This window comes from Colobus angolensis, unplaced genomic scaffold, assembly GCF_000951035.1.
Source record: "Colobus angolensis palliatus isolate OR3802 unplaced genomic scaffold, Cang.pa_1.0 Scaffold74, whole genome shotgun sequence".
NCBI lineage: Eukaryota > Metazoa > Chordata > Mammalia > Primates > Cercopithecidae > Colobus > Colobus angolensis.
Genome location: NW_012121154.1, coordinates 10,210,590 through 10,227,999, shown reverse-complemented (window position 1 = coordinate 10,227,999; position 17,410 = coordinate 10,210,590). Strand labels below are relative to the sequence as shown.

The 17,410-nt window shown below is 37.8% G+C and overlaps 1 protein-coding gene and 1 pseudogene across 2 annotated transcripts in view; both read right to left on the bottom strand.

The window, feature by feature from the left end:
* FAM185A (family with sequence similarity 185, member A) overlaps nt 1–17,226 on the bottom strand; it is a 63,832-nt gene extending 46,606 nt beyond the window's left edge. The window contains exons 1-4 of one of the 2 annotated variants that reach the window (XM_011927721.1): nt 16,533–17,226; nt 14,371–14,480; nt 7,663–7,755; nt 4,218–4,356 (exon numbers count right to left, since the gene is read on the bottom strand). In XM_011927721.1, the coding sequence (XP_011783111.1) occupies nt 4,218–4,356; nt 7,663–7,755; nt 14,371–14,480; nt 16,533–16,983 (793 nt within the window). In that variant the 5' untranslated portion in view covers nt 16,984–17,226. The remainder of the gene's footprint in view (nt 1–4,217; nt 4,357–7,662; nt 7,756–14,370; nt 14,481–16,532) is intronic. The other variant, XM_011927722.1, reaches the window with a different exon arrangement.
* On the bottom strand, nt 10,013–16,749 carry LOC105501694 (annotated as a pseudogene).
* Nucleotides 17,227–17,410: the final 184 nt, after the last annotated feature.

Sequence of the window (17,410 nt, the reverse complement as noted above, 5' to 3'; positions counted from 1 at the left end):
CTCTAAATATAGGAACCAACTTGCAAGGCAAGGAAAGATATATTGCTCTTTTCCTCATTAACGGGCATGCTCTAAGTACTCGGCACTAGTATGTTATGCACTAGTATGTTAGATGTTGCTTTGTCATCAGGGTATATAAAAAAATTGAAAATGCAGACAAAAAATAAATTTCATGCTCTTGCTTCATTTCATGGAAGACTTGGAAGCCACACACTTAAGACAGCACCATTACTTTTATGGAAGGAGTCCAATTCCGGAATGCCACCATGGAGCTAAGCCTAAACACTGTATGGAACATCTACATTTTCGGTCATAAAGCACAATAAATGTCCTGAAACTCAAGGAAGTTATAATGTAGAACATAGCTGAAGCAGTGCATCTGTGTTATAGTACTGTCTTCCTGGAGGAAACATCTCTAGAGTGAGCCAGGAAGCCCTCAAAGTGATGATGGAATTTGGGGTTGCAATCAAGTTCACTGCTTAAAAACCTCTCCTAGAAAGCCAAGAAACTAGGATCAAATCCTTGCTATTCCACTAATTAACTTGTGGAGTTGAGAGTAAACAATTAGACATTTCTAAGTCTAGTTTTCCTCATCTGTAAACAGCCAATTGTTCATTAAGTAAAAGGGGCTGGCCAGTTTAGGCACTCAATACATGTTTGCTTTCAACCTCCCACCCACCCACTACTCTACAAGTAGAGTTTGTAGGCACAAACTCTAAAATCTACCAGAAAGAAAGTTACTGCATTGTATTTGTGTATACATGGTTTTTACAACATCTATATGTTGGGGGTTTTTTTCTGCTCTATCTGGAAAAAAATTAGTTTAAGCCTTGCTTATAAGAAAAAAGAAGCAAAGTAAATAAATCCTGGACAAGAATGCATATATTCTCAGTTTGTTTTCTGTAAGTCAGATGTTTAGAAATAGCAATGTATTTTCCCATAAAAACAAGTTTTAAGATTCTCAAGCCAGTTTATTTAAATATAGCCAAAATATATACCTAATTTGTGTTATATAACCATCAGCATTTAGAACAAAGAATTCATTGAAATATATATCCAGAGTTCTAGGTGGGGAAGATCTTGGGAGAAATAACTCCCACAAAAATTCCAGGAGCTAGAAAACTGGGACTTACTTTCACCAGCCATGACTAATTTCACCCACCAGGACGTGACACTAAAACACTGCCTACTTTCCTGTACCCCTCCCATCCCAAACCCCAAACTACAAACTCCAAAAGCATGTTCATGCAATAATCCCTTAGGACAAGGATGGAAATAGAGGTGACAGAGGAGAGGAAGGCAAGAAACTTAGATGTGCCTGAAGGGTGATTTTTTAAAAGTCGAGGCACTGGGGTGTGTCCATGGAATGAAGAGGGGTTTCCTGTCTTACTTCTCTCTTGTATATGCTGAAAAAACAAAGCAGAATGAGGGTCAAGGACTAGGTGGAGAAAGCAAGGCTGAACATGGAAGCTTTTCTACAGTTACTTCTGTGAAAGTAACCATAATTCGAAATTGGATTAAATTTTCCCTTCCCCTACTCCTTCTCATTGCTGTACTAGTATTACAAAAGAAGCTGTGAGAAACAACTAAAAGAGTTCGTTGCATTGAGGCAGGGTGATAATGGACCACTGGAAATGAGGTGGGAAGTCACATCCCAAAGGGGATGGTAGAGACTGAGAAAATAAGAAAGTATATTTAATCCTTCTACTCTGAGTTCTTTAACGACAGGTTTCATCTCCTGCCCAACTTTGCACCCTTGGTGTCTGGAAATCTGGCATACAGTAGGTGGTCAATAAATATGTCAAATGAATGAATAAATATAACTGTAGTGGATGCTGTATTCCTCATCCAGATCTCCCATCATAACTGAAGGGCTTATTTTCCTAGCTATTGGGAGTACTGCTGGCAGACAGCCCTCAGCTGTCAGCCCTCTTTGGGAATTACCTAGGGAAGAGGAGCCACTTCAGCCCAAGATCATACTCCTTCCCGGGGCAGCTTGCATCTCATGATTGGGGATATAAATGTCCAGCTCCTCTCACCCCAACTTGAGACAACTCTGAGGGACCATCCCAGCTTCAGAGCGCTCCGTGTGGGTTACTGAAACTGTATCATAGTCCAACTTCTCCCATGGAAATCTGGCTTTCTTCCTTTACATGGCATTGGTCCCAAGAGGCCTCCCTAGTAAATTCGCTGTGCTCAAATTTCCATTTCAGAGTGTCTGCTTTCAGGGAAATTCAACCTGAAACAATTGTCCAAAAGAGGACCTAGATTTAAACCAGCTAAGGAAAGGTATCTGATTTCATATTAAAGGTCAGTAAATATAAAAAGGCTTTATTAAGGCTAAGGAATTAACTTTGTTTTCTAGCAATGTATTTCCATTTTAGCTACTTTAAGTAATCAACAGACCTAGAGTACTTTGAGGACTGCTTCAAAAAAGACCACCTGTTTTACTACCATGTAGGCAATTAATGATAAACTGTACCAAATTCAATTTATCTAACTTAAAAGAATGCAAAGAAAGAAACATTATGAATTTAGTGTAAACATGGTGTAAAGCATTGCAGAGAACAGAGCTGCTTTTCCTGTGGATGTTAATCCACATCTGACTTGATAAGGAATTGTTTCTCCACTAAAAGCTACTAAATACGTTAAGCACTGTACTTTTCATTATGATTAAGATAGTTAGAAATGCAATGCTTATATAAAAGTCACTTTTAAAATATGAAGAGTTACAAATTACCAGATCTACTTAATGTACAACTGAATAAAAAAGAAAGAAATGAATAAGTAACAACACCATTTGCTTCATCTGGATACAGCTCCATATGTACTTAAGCTATTTTGGGTTCAAATATTACCTTAACCTTGTAAGAATGCTTGAGGTTTAACCATTAAATTGAGGCTCAAGAACTATTTCAAGCATATAAGTATGCTTTTTAAAAATATTTTTTTAGAAGACTACTTGCCAAATTGCTACATAGCATGATTAGCACTAACCATGCTTTCTAATGCCACTCTGTAACTCTTGCTCACAACTAAAATCTGAGCATTTTGCCAGAGTGTACAGATACCAATATCAAGCTTTACTATAGAGGTGAAATGAGTGGACCATATATGGAAAAAGTCTGAATCTGTACTTCCTGGAATATGGCCCAAAAGGCATTTAGCAGATGTTTTATACTGGATTAGTGATTATTAAATCTATCTGTATATATATCAGAAAACATACCTGGATTTGAATCATCTGCTCTGTGGAAATTCAAGAAGCAGGCTGAGTGACACTGAACACACGCATGCCTTTTGCCATATTACCTCATCATTATACTCTTCTTATTTTCCTTCAATAATACAAACATTAACTATGTAATATTTCTTGCAGAGACAGGATTTAGAAATCACAAGAGGATACTTATCAAAGAAAATGGAAACAACAGGGTGCTGAGAAAACCTGGTGCCAGTACAAATGCACACAAAACATTTAAAACAAAATTAGTATCAGAGTTGCCATAATTACATTCCACCAAATGTTTCATTAATTTAACCCTCAGCTTTCTTATGTTAACATAAAAGCAATCACTCAGTACCCATCTTTACCTAACACTGCTTTTACTTCATCTCCTGCATATATTTCCTTGCTATTTGTTTTCTATTGTAAGAAAACACAGGCTGGATGCAGTGTGGCTCACACCTGTAATCCCAGCACTTTGGGAGGCCAAGGGGGTGGATCACTTGAGCCCAGGAGTTTGAGACCAGCATGGGCAACATGACAAAACCCCATCTCCACTAAAAATACAAAATTTAGCTGGACGTGGTGGCACACACCTGTAGTCCCAGCTTCTCGGGAGGTTAGGGTGGGAGAATCACCTGAACTTGAAAGGTGGAGGTTGCAGTGAGCGAATATCATGCCACTGCACTCCAGCCTAGGCAACAGAGCAAGACTCTGTCTCAAAAAAAAAAAAAAGAAAAAAGAAATGCATTAAAAATTAGAATTACTATTAGTTCCATATATAACAGCATAATCTTTAATCTCTTGCCCAAATAAAATTAAATTAGCTTTATGAGTCATTTTATTTTTATGTTTTTTTAAAAAGATGGTTAGTCTGCATTTCATTATTTAAAAGGCCAGTTTCTTGATCCTTTTTCAACTACAGAGAGTCATCTCTTAAAATTTATACTATGTAGAAAGTCTGAGATGTATCATGCCCTTGTCAGCTTACCATGAACACTTCCTAATGTAATATCCCCAGCAGCAGAAGACAGAAATGATGATTCTGTATAAAGATACTTGGCTTTCAGCAAACCATCTTCAGTAGATACCGTAACAGAACTTCCCTGCAGTTTATCTATGGTAACAGCCTAGTAAGAGAAATACTAATCAGTTCATTATAAAACAAAGACTGGTAAAAAGCCAAAATGCTACCTGTGGAATTAGTGGGTAACTACATAAAATGTTACTACCTAGTACACAATCACTTTATTGACTCTGATTCCCTACCTCTAATTATAAGATTCTGAGAAATAGTGCATTCTCTGTAGAATATGGAATAGATCCAATATGTTCCCCCATTGACTTATGTCTCCTTTAATTTCTCTTAATAATGTTTTCTATGTCCTACATAAAATTCTTAATCTTTTATTAGATTTATTCCTTTTAGATATTTTTAAGTGCTATTGTACAAGGTATCTTTTAAAATGTCATTTCACCCTAATTGACCTTGTATTCAATCTTAATCCAACAACCTGACTAAACTCACTAATCCTAATAATTTGTCTGTACTTTAAAAAATTATATATGTGTTACTATACTGTCTACAAGTGATGGCTTCATTTCCTCTCTTCCAATCCTTATATTAATACTTTTTTTCCTGCTTTTTCCTTCTTTTTCTTGCCTTAACCATCTGTCTCAGGCCCCCAATTCAACAGTGAATAGCAGCTAGCAGAAGCAATGGGATAGCAGGCATCCTTGTCTTGTTCCTGTTCTCAAAAGAAAAGTTTACAACATTTCACCATTAAGCATGTTTGCTATAGATATTTTTTAAATAATTTTTATCAGATTAAGGACATTCCCTTCTATTTCAACTTTGTTTTATTGTTTTTGCTATTTAAATCATGAATAGGTTTTTGAATTTTAGCACATATTTTATCTGATTCTATTGATTTATCATGATTTCTCTGTTAGTACATTAATGTAGTGAATATGCTATTATTTCTAGAACTTTTCCACTTGACCTCTAATAAGGTGGTATCTTTCCACCAAACTAAATGGAAGGAATTTAAATTTACCTATTTAATGACAGAACAAAAAGTAGATTTAAAAATCAGTACCTTCCTGACAGAGGTATTGCTATAAATTTTCTTTTCTACATGAAAAGAAAAATTTTTCATTTAGCTATCATGAATATACATAAATACATATACGTAGTTCTTACAAATAATGAAAACCAAGTTTTAAGGAAGTACTAGGGCTTTGTAGCCCAGACTGAGAGGAAAACTGACAACTATGTCATCTATTCACCAAACAGTCAGACAAAATGGGTTTCTGTGTTCTTTGTTAAGTTATAAAACTAAACTTAGACACTAAAATTAATACAATTTAAAAACAGCCATGTAGAATAATGATGCTATTATTTATAGTGCTCATTTGATTCTCACAATCTTGTTAAGTGGACAAAGCAAATATCACCATCCTGTTTGCTAAATAATGAAACAGTCTCAGGGAAGCTAACTGGTAGGTCTAGAACTGGTCAAGTTATCTTTCCTGTGATTCCTTTACCTTTATTATCATCATCATGGTAAGCATTACATTAGACTTAGTTATGTGCCAGTGGTTGTTTTAAGTACTTTACCTGTATTAACTTATTTAATCCTCTTAATAGAGGATTTTTTGAGTTAGTTCTATTACTATTATCCAATTTTCCAAAAAACTGAGACACACAGAGGTTAAGTAATTTGTCCAGTTATAGAGCTTAGTGAATGGTGGAGCCAGAATTCAAACACAGGTGGTTTGGCTCTCAATATATTCTGTGCTCTTAACTAATTCACTATGTTTGTCTCTCAGATGTCCAAATCACATTTCTATGAAAGTTGTATATTAAAAGTTAATAGATTTCACAAGTATTTTATGTTTTATAAAAACTACAAACTTAGAATTATACATTAAAAATCAATACTATACATAATAAAAATAGAAAAAAAAACCTAGACTGATTCTTTAGTACATAACAAAACTCAATCAAGAAATAAAATTATATAATAACAAGTAAAATACATGAATATTCAATAAACCATAAACATTGGAACAAATAAATAACTGAGAGGAAACAGTAGCCAAGATATTCAAAGTAGCAAATGATTAAGATTTTAAATTCTTTAATACTTATATTTGATTATAAATGTTTACAATATTCTAGTAACTTATTTCAATAACATTAGCCATCATTTACTGAGTTTGAAGGGGCTGTAAACTTGTCTAATTTCCCTCTTGCACCTCCAAGACCACAGCAATCTAAAAAGTAAAACTAAATGCCATCTCAAAAAAGCTGCAGTATAAGGCCACACAGTGTCTTTCAACATTTTCCTAGTTTAATTTACAGAGTATTTTTAAATGTTTAGGTTTGAACAACCTCCCACGGGGTCTGAGAGAAAGGTGATGGAAGATAAAACAACAGAAACAATTACTGTTATAATCTACCTTGTTTAATTATGCCAATAATAATCTACATATAAAATATGCTCATAACTCCTCCCCACCAATTATCTGAAAATAAAGCTGACTATGGAATTTAGCAAATTTGTAGGAAGGTGAAGGAAGATAAAACAACAGAAACAATTACTGTTATAATCTATCTTGTTTAATTATGCCAACAATAATCTACATACACAATATGCTCACAACTCTTCCACACCAATTATCTGAAAATAAAGCTGACTATGGAATTTAGCAAATTTATAGGAAACAAAAAGGCTCTTGCAAATTGTGTAAGTGTAAAATAAAAGGAAACTTTTTCTCAAAGATACATTATCAATCACATATTTTAAATGACAATTTATAATTCCAAAATTATACCTTTACTCTTGATGCTATGCTAAATGACCAAAGGCTACAAAACGAGTTGATTTAAAAATACAAACTATCTTCCTATAACAACTAAAATCCTAATAGCTGCTAAAAACAAAAAAAAAGCTCTGAGAGAGCAGTAAAGCTATCTAATGGTGCCACCTTGTGGAAAATACCGAAGTTGAGTTTTGAAACACCCCTCAACTTGCCTAAGGGTAAAGTAAAAAGGTCTTAGAAAATACTCAAATAAATCTAACACAAGAAAAATCCAATCCAGTTACTAGTGATATTACTTAATGATCTATTTTAATCTATGATCATAAAAATAGAAGTCTTTTCAGAACCAGAGTTAAATAGTAAGCATTTAAGTTTTTATTGATTAGGAACTAAGTAACTGTCAAAAGTATTAAAGCACAAACTAAAACTTAAGTTGTATATTATTTAATCACTTCAATTTCAAATTTGAATTTACTTATGAACTAAAATGCATTAAAAAGGGAATGTTATGCTACGAACTTTGTAGAACCTACCCACTTGGTGAGCCAAATGGAAGCAAAGTTGCAAGTAGTAAAAAAAAAAAAAAAAAAAGAAAGTTGCAATCTTACACTTTTATCTGATGCATGAATATCTATATTTCCATAAACTGTTCCCAGACAGATCACTTTGCCTCCTTTTGTTTGAACATGCAATCTTTGACCCTGAAAGACAAATTAAAAAATACATATAGTGAAAAAGAGAGTAAGTTTGACTTACACTAGTGAAACATTTTCAACATTTCTGTATTAATACTGACAAAGCAACAAAAGAAGAATAAGGAATGATATAGAAACTCACTGCTTCGAATAATGACATCAACTGGAAAAAAAAATCAACTGCTGTTAAAGGGGTTAAATAAGCCACCCGGACTCAAAGGGAAAAACAAGAGATACTTGGGTATTCTGGTAGCTTCACTGAAGAAGGACTTGGGAATCAAAAATCACTGTGACCGGCTAACTAAATAAATCACTGTGACCAACTAACTAAATATCCACAGTGATGAAGATGACAATAATAATCATTGTTACTATTCATCATTAATAACAATAATAGTTATCACTTACTTGGCATTTTCTCTGCACCAGATACCATGTTAGCTACTTCACATGAACTATCATTTAATCCTCATGACAAACCAGAGAGATAAGTATTACATTTTTTCTCATTTTACAGAGGAAGAATACCAAGATTCAGAAAGGTAAATCACTTTATCAGGGTGACACAGAAAAAAATCCAAAACCGAAAGTAACAATTAGAATCAAGCTCTGTACGATTCCAAAGCCAACATGCTTAAGGCTGGAGTGGTCTGAAGGACAGAATACACTTAGGGTAACAGCCCACTTAAACCTTCTAGCGCAACACATCCCAGAAACTAAGTAAAAGTGTCTCCGAGCACAAAACAGCAGTCACAAGCCAGTTAGTGTATTCTGCAAGACAGAAGACAAAAGTATGTGCATGTGTGTGTGTGTCAGTGACTTGGTTTTGGACGTGGAAACTATGGCAAACACTACTGTTGGCTCACCAAAATCCATTTTTTTTCCAAAGTAAAACAGTATAGCTTGACCCATGGCAAGACCACATTTTCCAGCTTCCTTTACCTCTTATGTGTTGTTCTTACCAACAGAACGTAAGTGGAAATGCTATATGCCATTTCCAGGTTGGTGCTTTTAGAACAAGTTGTGCCTTCTCTGTGCTCTTCTCATTCCACCAAGTGGGTCCAGAGAATAACAAGGCTCTAAAAGATGGCAGAGCCGGAAGATGGAAGGAACCTAGAATCACTGAATGAAAAAGACCCACCCACACACCTCGACACAAGTAAGAAATAAACTCATATTATATATGAGCCATTAGATGTTTGGTGTGTTGTTGTTTTTTGTTTTTGTTTTGAGATGAAGTCTCACTCTGTTGCCCAGGCTGGAGTGCAGTGGCGTGATCTCAGCTCACTGCAAGCTCCGCCTCGCGGGTTCAAGCGATTCTCCTGCCTCAGCCTCCTACGTAGCTGGGACTACAGGCACCTACCACCATGTCCGGCTAATTTTTTGTATTTTTAGTAGAGATGGGGTTTCACCGTGTTGGCCAGGATGGTCTCGATCTCCTGACCTCGTGATCCACCCACCTCGGTCTCCCAAAGTGCTGGGATTACAGGCATGAGCCACTGCACCCGGCCTAGCCTGTTTTTTTTTTTAGAGTAGTTTATTTTCCCTTAATCATTATATATGTCTTTAGTTTTGTTACAGTTATAAAGAGATAATAGGTAAATAGCAGAAGCTGCAGAGGGAGAAAAATAGCAAAGGAAACTCACCACTATCATTAGCAACTGCAGAGAAATATCTAAAAAGCAGGGAGACGAAAACTCAAAACAACTATATGGCTTCTAGTTGCTTTACTTAGGAGGAAAAATAGTAAAACCTTAGGTAAAATAGCCCAGGAGTAAATTTCAGAAAATTTAGTGAAGAGGGCAAAATTACTCATTCTTAGAAAGATCTTGGCTGGGGTGCAGTGGTTCATACCTGTAATCTCAGAATTTTGAGACACCAAAGTGGGAGGATCACTTCAGGCCAGGAGTTCGAGACCAGCCTGGGCAATATAACAAGAACCTTTCTCTTTAAAAAAAATAAGAAAAAAAAAAAAAAAAACCAGGCATGGTGGCACATGCTTGCATTTCCCAGCTATTTGGGAGGATCACTGGAGCCCAGATGTTTGAGGATTCAGTGAGCTAGGATCATGCTACTGCACTATGGCCTGGGCAACACATGAAGACCCTGTCTTTAAAAAAAAAAAAGTCTATATTATAGCACAGTTAACTATGTTATGTCCAGAGACATGAGTCTGAAGTCAAATTATATTTAATATACTCCTTATCAAATATGTGATAAGCCTTTGAAAAGACTATCCCCAAAGCACTTGTTGTTTTTATTTTTTAATTATTTTTATGTACAGAAAACTCAACAGTGTACACTTAACCCAGTTCAGTGGCAAGTTCTTTAGCCTTTGCCTTTTCGAGCTTGGCAATGTGAGCCACAGACTTGGGACCCAGGACATTGCCGCCCCAGTGACGGTGGATCTCATCATATCTGTCGTAATTGGTCCCAGTAGCTTCCACCAGCTTAGCCAAAGCTCCTTTGTCTTCCGAGTTAACCTGTGTGAAGTCAACAATGGTGTAGGTCTTCCTGTGAACTAGACATCCCAGTATTGCCTTCCCCTTGATAATGCAGCAAGGGGCCCCCATTTTATGACATAGGACGGGCAGGAAAACAGTCAGCTCAATGGGATCCATGTTGTGTGCAATCACCACCAGCTGAGCTTTCTTGTTATCCACCAATGTGGTGACAGTGTTAACTCCTGCTTGAAAGACAGGTGGTCTCTCAGTGGGGAGGTCCCTTTGGCCGCAACTTTCTTTCTTCTTGGCCCGGGCCAACAGCCTCTGCTTCTTCTCTTGCTTTGTGTCTGGTCTGTATTTGTGGGCCAGCTTAAGCACCTGAGTAGCTGTTTGGCCGTCTAGGGCCTGGGTGAACTGGTTAATCGCAGGAGGCACTTTCATCTGCTTACAGAGGATGGTTCTCTGCTGCTGCAACCTGATATAGCGGGGCCATTTCACAAAGCAGGTGAGGTATCTTTTGGGCTGGATGTCCTGTCCAATGCCAGAATTCTTAGGCCTTTGCTCAAACAGGGGATTCACTGATTTCTTGGCCTCCTGCTTCTTCACAAAAGCAGGGGCCAGAGCCAACTTCTTCCCCTTGGCCTCCTTTCCTTTCGGCATCTTGGGCGACAGGAGGAGCACACTTGTTGTTTTAAGTCAAGAACTCTTAACCAAGCTTACATGAACTTACAAAATTGTAAGCAAAATTTCATAGACATGTGCATTTTTTTCTTAAGGAGACAATTATTAGATTTTCTAAGAGGTCTAAGGTTCAAAAATAATAAGAGCTATTGTTATAATGTAAAGCTCATGTAATTCCCAAAAAAATGTGAAATTGATTATAAAATTTTTAAAAACATAAAACCAAATAGTTAAATGTTTAAATAAATCAGAAATTATTTAGAAAACAAATTACACTGCATTTAAAAACTGCAAATGTGTGACATTCAATTAGTTAAGGGTCTGTTGCCTAAAAAGTTCACTTATCTTATTCCCTAAGGATGCTGCACAAATGTGGTCTTACCATATGTTTTGTCTGGACAATAAAGAAAGGCGGAAAGAGCATGAGCTTGGAAATCAGAATGACCCAAGGTCAAATCCCAGCTCAATTTTTTTAGCTATGTGAACGCAAGTGAGTTCCTCAATCTCTTGGTGCCTTCTAGTTTCTTCCTTCATAAAATGGAGAAAATTCAAGCATTAAATGAAGGTTTAGCTAAGATTCCTGGTACATAATAAGGACTTATTAACAGTAGTTATTATTATTGCTATAAAAATTTTATTATGTAGGGCCGGGCATGGTGGCTAACACCTGTAATCCTAGAACTTTGGGAGGCCAAGGTGGGCAGATCATGTGAGGACAGGAGTTCAAGACTAACCCTGGCCAACATGCCTGGGTAAAATTAGCTGAGCATGATGGCAGGTGCCTGTAATCCCAGCTACTCAGGAGGCTGAGGTGGGAGAATCACTGGAACCCAGGAGGCAGAGGTTGCAGTGAGCTGAGATCGTGCCATTGCACTCCAGTCTGGGCAACAGTGAGACTCTATCTCAAAAAAAAATTTTTTTTTATTAGATAGATCAACTATATTTCAAGTCCTTAAGTTAATGAAAGAGAAACATATTAACAGGTGATCACTAATTCAAGGTAATGATATTGTATGATACCTAAAACTTAAACCAGATATTTTACCAAAGTGTTCTCATTTGTGAATTGAAGTTAGTTAAATCCTATGATCTCAATGATAATTATCTTAACTCTTGGTATACCATTAGTATCCACAAGCCTAATTTTTCATGAATTTCTCGTTTTGAGCTATTTTATTTGTAAGAACTGATATTTTATGATTTCTGTTATTTCTTGGGAGGTCTTTCAAGGAACAAATAGAAAATGTACTTACTTTTAAAAAAAAATAGAACAAAACTCATTCTAACCTGTAATTACCATTATCGGTCCACTGGACTCTTATAAATCTAAAATACATTATGGGTTAATAGTGTTCTTATTTTTTATTTCATTTGTTTTATTTTTTTGCTAATTCATCATCCTAGGAATTATTTCATCATTATTCATAAATTATTCCCAAATATGTTTTTTAAAAACACTAAAATAATAAGAAAACAGAAGAATGATGGACTTGCATAAAGCAATCATTCTCAACTGGAGATGATTTTATCTCCAGAAGACATTTGGCAATGTCTGGAGACATTTTCCCTTGTCACAACTGAGGAGCGTGCTACTGGCATCTAAAAGGTAGAGGCCAAAGATGGTGCTAAACATCCTATACTGCACAGGACAGGCCCCCACAACAAAGAATTACCTGGCTGAAAAGGTTTATAGTGCCAAAGCTAAGAAACCATTTCTAATTTTATGCCTACAATGGCATAAAAGAAGAAAATCAACAGAGAAAGATCTTTCAGAACTATCAGATTAATCAAAACATAAATGCAGAGACAGCAGTATACTAGATTCTAATTTTGATTGTGAAATTGGAAATCTCAAACTCTTGAGTCTTCGGAGGACAAGTCTAGATTAGTTTTCTGAAACTTAAGTATCAACGACTGAACAAAATATTTCTAAGGACAAAAAAAAATTATGATATCCTCACCCAGTTAGTCATTCAACATGAAGACCTTATTGCACAATGTTTTACAAGAATCTGAACCAACTCATTGTGCTAAAGGGACTTGTGATGGTAATGTGAATCTTTTATGATATTTGTGCCACTAAATTTATTTGAAATGATTCACATGTGGACAGATGCTGATGGCAGATACGCAAATAAAGGTGGATGAAAGAAAAAAATGTAAAAATTAAAAATGCATGAAATTATTCATTCTAACTAGTGTTTAGAAATCTAAAAATGAAAATATTTTGCAATTATGAAGCAAAGATGACTGACTTCAACAAAATTGCATGCTTTCAAAGTTCACAAAATTATCAAGTTTTGACTATGCAAATGCAAGAAGCACTAAGAGTAACGATAAGCTAGTACCTATCAGAGAGGTATTTCAAACTATTTACAGCTGACAACAGTCTAATCTTTAAAAAATTAAATATAGGTCAGGCATGGTGACTCACACCTGTAATCCTAGCACTTCATGAGCCCGGGGCAGGAGGATCACTTAAGCCCATGAGTTCAAGACCAGCCTGGGCAATACAGTGAGAGCCTATCTCTACAAAAAAACATTTAAAAAAAATTAGGCAGGCATAGTGGCGCCCACCTGTGGTCTCAGCTACCTGGGAGGCTGAGGTGGGAAGATTGCTTGAGCCTAGGGGGTTGAGGTTACAGTGAGCCAAGATCACACACTGCATTCCAGCCTGGGTGACAGAGTGAGACCCTGTCTCAAAAAAATAAAAATAATAAAAATTAATTACAGCCAGACGCAGAGGCTCTTGCCTGTAATCCCAGCACTTTGGGAGGCCGAGGCGGGCGGATTACAAGGTCAGGAGATCGGGATCATCCTGGCCAACATGGTGAAACCCCATCTCCACTAAATATACAAAACTTAACTGAGTATGGTGGCGCATGCCTGTAATCCCAGCTACTCAGGAGGCTGAGGCAGGAGAATTGCTTGTACCAGGGAGTCAGAGGTTGCAGTGAGCCAAGATTGCACCACTGCACTCCAGCCTGGCAACGGAGTAAGACTCCATCTCAGAAAAAAAAAAAAAAAAAGTTAATTACAAAACAAGATGAATCATATGTTACTTTGCACAAATAAATACTTAATCCTTAAGTAATGAGCTACCTGGTACATTAAAAATGTGATTAAAGTAATCTAATATTTAAGCACATTTACAATGCATAAAGATTCTACCTTTTTAATAAAATGGAAGAAAATCATTCGTGGAAACTAAGATTTCTTTAGTAAGATTTCAGAATACTAGGAAAATACTGTTAGTATCACTGTACACTTTGAAATTAAATCAAAAAGAAATTTGAGGCAAACCCTCAAAACTGCTATAACCTATGTACTTTACTAGAACTGATTTCAAGGCAAAATGTTTGCCAAGGACTTTCTGAGAGATGAATAAATGACAATGTTCTGAAAAACCGAAGAATCTCTTGAGTTTGATAGTACGATTCACAGCTTAAGGATTTAAAAAAAAACACAGTGAAATAAAATTAGAAAAATGCTATACCTTAACAGACTGCAAGATGCTAGTCCCGTGCTCTGTTTCAATTTTGCAATTATCACACTCAATACTTTGAACTTTTACACAGCCAGACCCTGATGACTTGATATCTAAACCTAGAAGTAAAAAAAGAAGAAAGCAAGTTAGTACTGCAGTTTATAAGCTCTAAAGCATTTTAGTACCCCTAGAAGTCCAGCTCCTCAGTTATGTCCATAATATTGCCGGATCCTGGAAAGGACATACTCTAAAGGTAAGGGGTCTTCTATCATGGCAATGGGACCAAATACAATTGCCTTTCTGCTGGTTTTTAGAAACAGAGCAGTTATTTCTACTGGCCTAAATCATCTAAAGAGAACTAACATAGATGGGAAGTAAAGGAGACTGCAATTCTGGTAAGTACTCCTGTGAAAGATTGTAGAAGCCTCTTCCCCAGTATATATGATCATGACTTAGGTTTTCAAATCCTATGTCTAACTTTTCATACCTAGAAAATGAAAATATTACCATGCAGCTATATCACAAGGTATTTGAAGTAATTTTTTAAAAATGGGAACAACTTTGAAAAATTATTAAAACTACAAGATCAGGCCATGAGCAGTGGTTCATGCCTGTAATACCAGCACTTTGGGAGGCCAAGGAAGGAAAATTAGCTGAAGCCCAGGAGTTCAAGACCAGCCTGGGCAACGTGGCAAAACTCCATTTCTACCAAAAAATAAAAATATTAGCCGGGCATGGTAGCATACACCGTAGTCCCAGCTACTCAGGAGGCGGAGGTGAGAAGGTCACTTAAAACCCTGAAGTCGAGACTGCAGTGGGCCATGATTGTGCCCCTGTACTCCAGCCTGCATGAAAGGGTGAGTGAGATGCAGTATCAAAAAAAAAAAAAAAAAACCACAAGATTGTGGACAAATGGCAGTGGTATATGAAGAAAGTTTGGAAAATAAGGAATCACAAATGCCATCCTTGGCTGTCTATTTAAGATGTAACTGCAGGCATCTCTGTATACAAATTTTAAAAATTAAAAACACTGATATTTAATTTGGAGTTAACATAAATATTGATGATTTCTCTTAAAGTAGACAAGACCCACCCCTGCCCCACTGGATTCCTGAAACTACAGATAGTACCAAATCCTATATATTCTATGTTTTTTCCTATATACATATCAATGACCAAGTTTAATTTATAAACTAGGCATAGTAAGAGATGAACAACAATAATAGAGCAATTATAACAATATACTGTGATAAGTTATATTAGTGTGATCTGCCAAAATATCTTAATATTTTCCTACGACAGTTGAGGCAGGTAACCTGGCTCTCTCTCAACTGAGAGAGCCAAACGGTGGATAAGGGAGGACTACAGCATCTACTATTTGGTGCAACTGTAAGCATTATAAAAGATGATCTTAAAAATGCTAAATGCTATTATTATTATCATCATCATCAATATCTTCCTTCAGTCGCAGGAAGAATGACAGTCTGGGGAGCCCTTCCTAGAAAAGAGTGTGTACACAGTGACTTGCCATTTAGGAAATAACGTAGAACCCAAAAACCTAGGAAAGGTTATTTTGCAGGCATTATTATTGAAGTTTCCTAGGCAGGCTTACTATGTGTTTTTCTTCAAAGCTTGCTACTCATGGAAAACTTAGGCCAAAAAGAATGGAAACGTAACAGTAAGAAGCTGGGGCGCCTGTCTAAAACCAAATACTCAAACCAGGTGATACACGGAACATCCTATTGACAGGGCTGTTTTGGGACACACCCCCAGGCTGTGAGCAAGGGGAAATGTAGATGGACTGCCATACCATTGAATGAATTGTCAAGAAACTTCAACCTTGAAAAATAAGCCAGTTTGCTAATGACAACGGGATAAAGGAGAACACAAGCGGCTCCAGAAATATAATTTGACCTGGATTATACCAAATCATGTTTCCATTCGATGTATAAAATTTCTACAACTAATTTTTAGTTAGTTAGGGAACTTAATTTTTAAATACTACTCGGATACTCAAGAATAGAACAGAGGAAAATGTGCATTTCCGAAGGTGCCAACTGTAAATTAGGTTTAGAAAGCCAGGACCAATTAAAAGTGCAAGTCGATCAAATTTAGTAAGTTCACTGTGCGTGCCCTGGGACCCAAACCCGTTTTCACTTCATTTCACTTGCCAAACTTCAGGGGCGCGTTCACCTCCACGGACGCCTGGGGGTCGATAGTGTCAGACACAATGGCCATCTCCTCCAGAGCCTCGTCGTACTTCACCTGCAGGCCGTCCAGGCCCCGCGCGCTGCCCTCCACGCCACACACCGCGACCAGCACGCGGTCGCCATCCGGGTAGATGAGGGGGTCCAGGGGCCTCACGGCCAGGTGGCACGGGAGCCGCGCCCGCAGACGACCGAACGGGCTCACCTGCAGCGTCCACTCCTTCAGAGTCCGGCGCGCCGGGCCAGGCGGAGGGACCTCAGCCTCCGATCCGGGCCAGCGCTCGCCCCCACCTGAGCCGTACGGCCTGGCTTGGCAAGCCCAGGAAGCCCAGCGCCCTGCGCCAGCCCACAATCGGACCTGACGGAGACAGAGACGGAGGCAGCCAAGCTCCCAACCTGAGCAGGGGGCAAGCATGGCGCGCCCCTCTCTCCAGTCCTTAGAACACTTCAGCTACAGGGAGGGTCACTTGCCACGGCCGATCGACTTGGCCACTATGCCGCCTCAAGTCAAATAGGAGACGTCTGTCAGGATTTGCTGAAGCAAGAGCGAGCCAGTTCGCTTGACTAGGCGATTTAAACATCAGCCACGCAAGCCCCAGGGGCAAGTTGCAATTTGAAAGCTCTAAACTCTGACCTGGACTCCTAGCCTACTCCCGCCCCTTTCGCTAAGGCGGACGGGATAGGTAGTTGTAAAGGGGTGGAACGTCGCAGAGCTCTGGCATCTTAGAAACCACATATCCCAGGAGGCAATGCGCAGGGGAGCCCGGGTAAAAGGGCAGGTGTTAGACTCCCTGGGAAAGGCGGGCGCCCTTTGCCTCAAGACCATTGGCTATTGGAGGGGC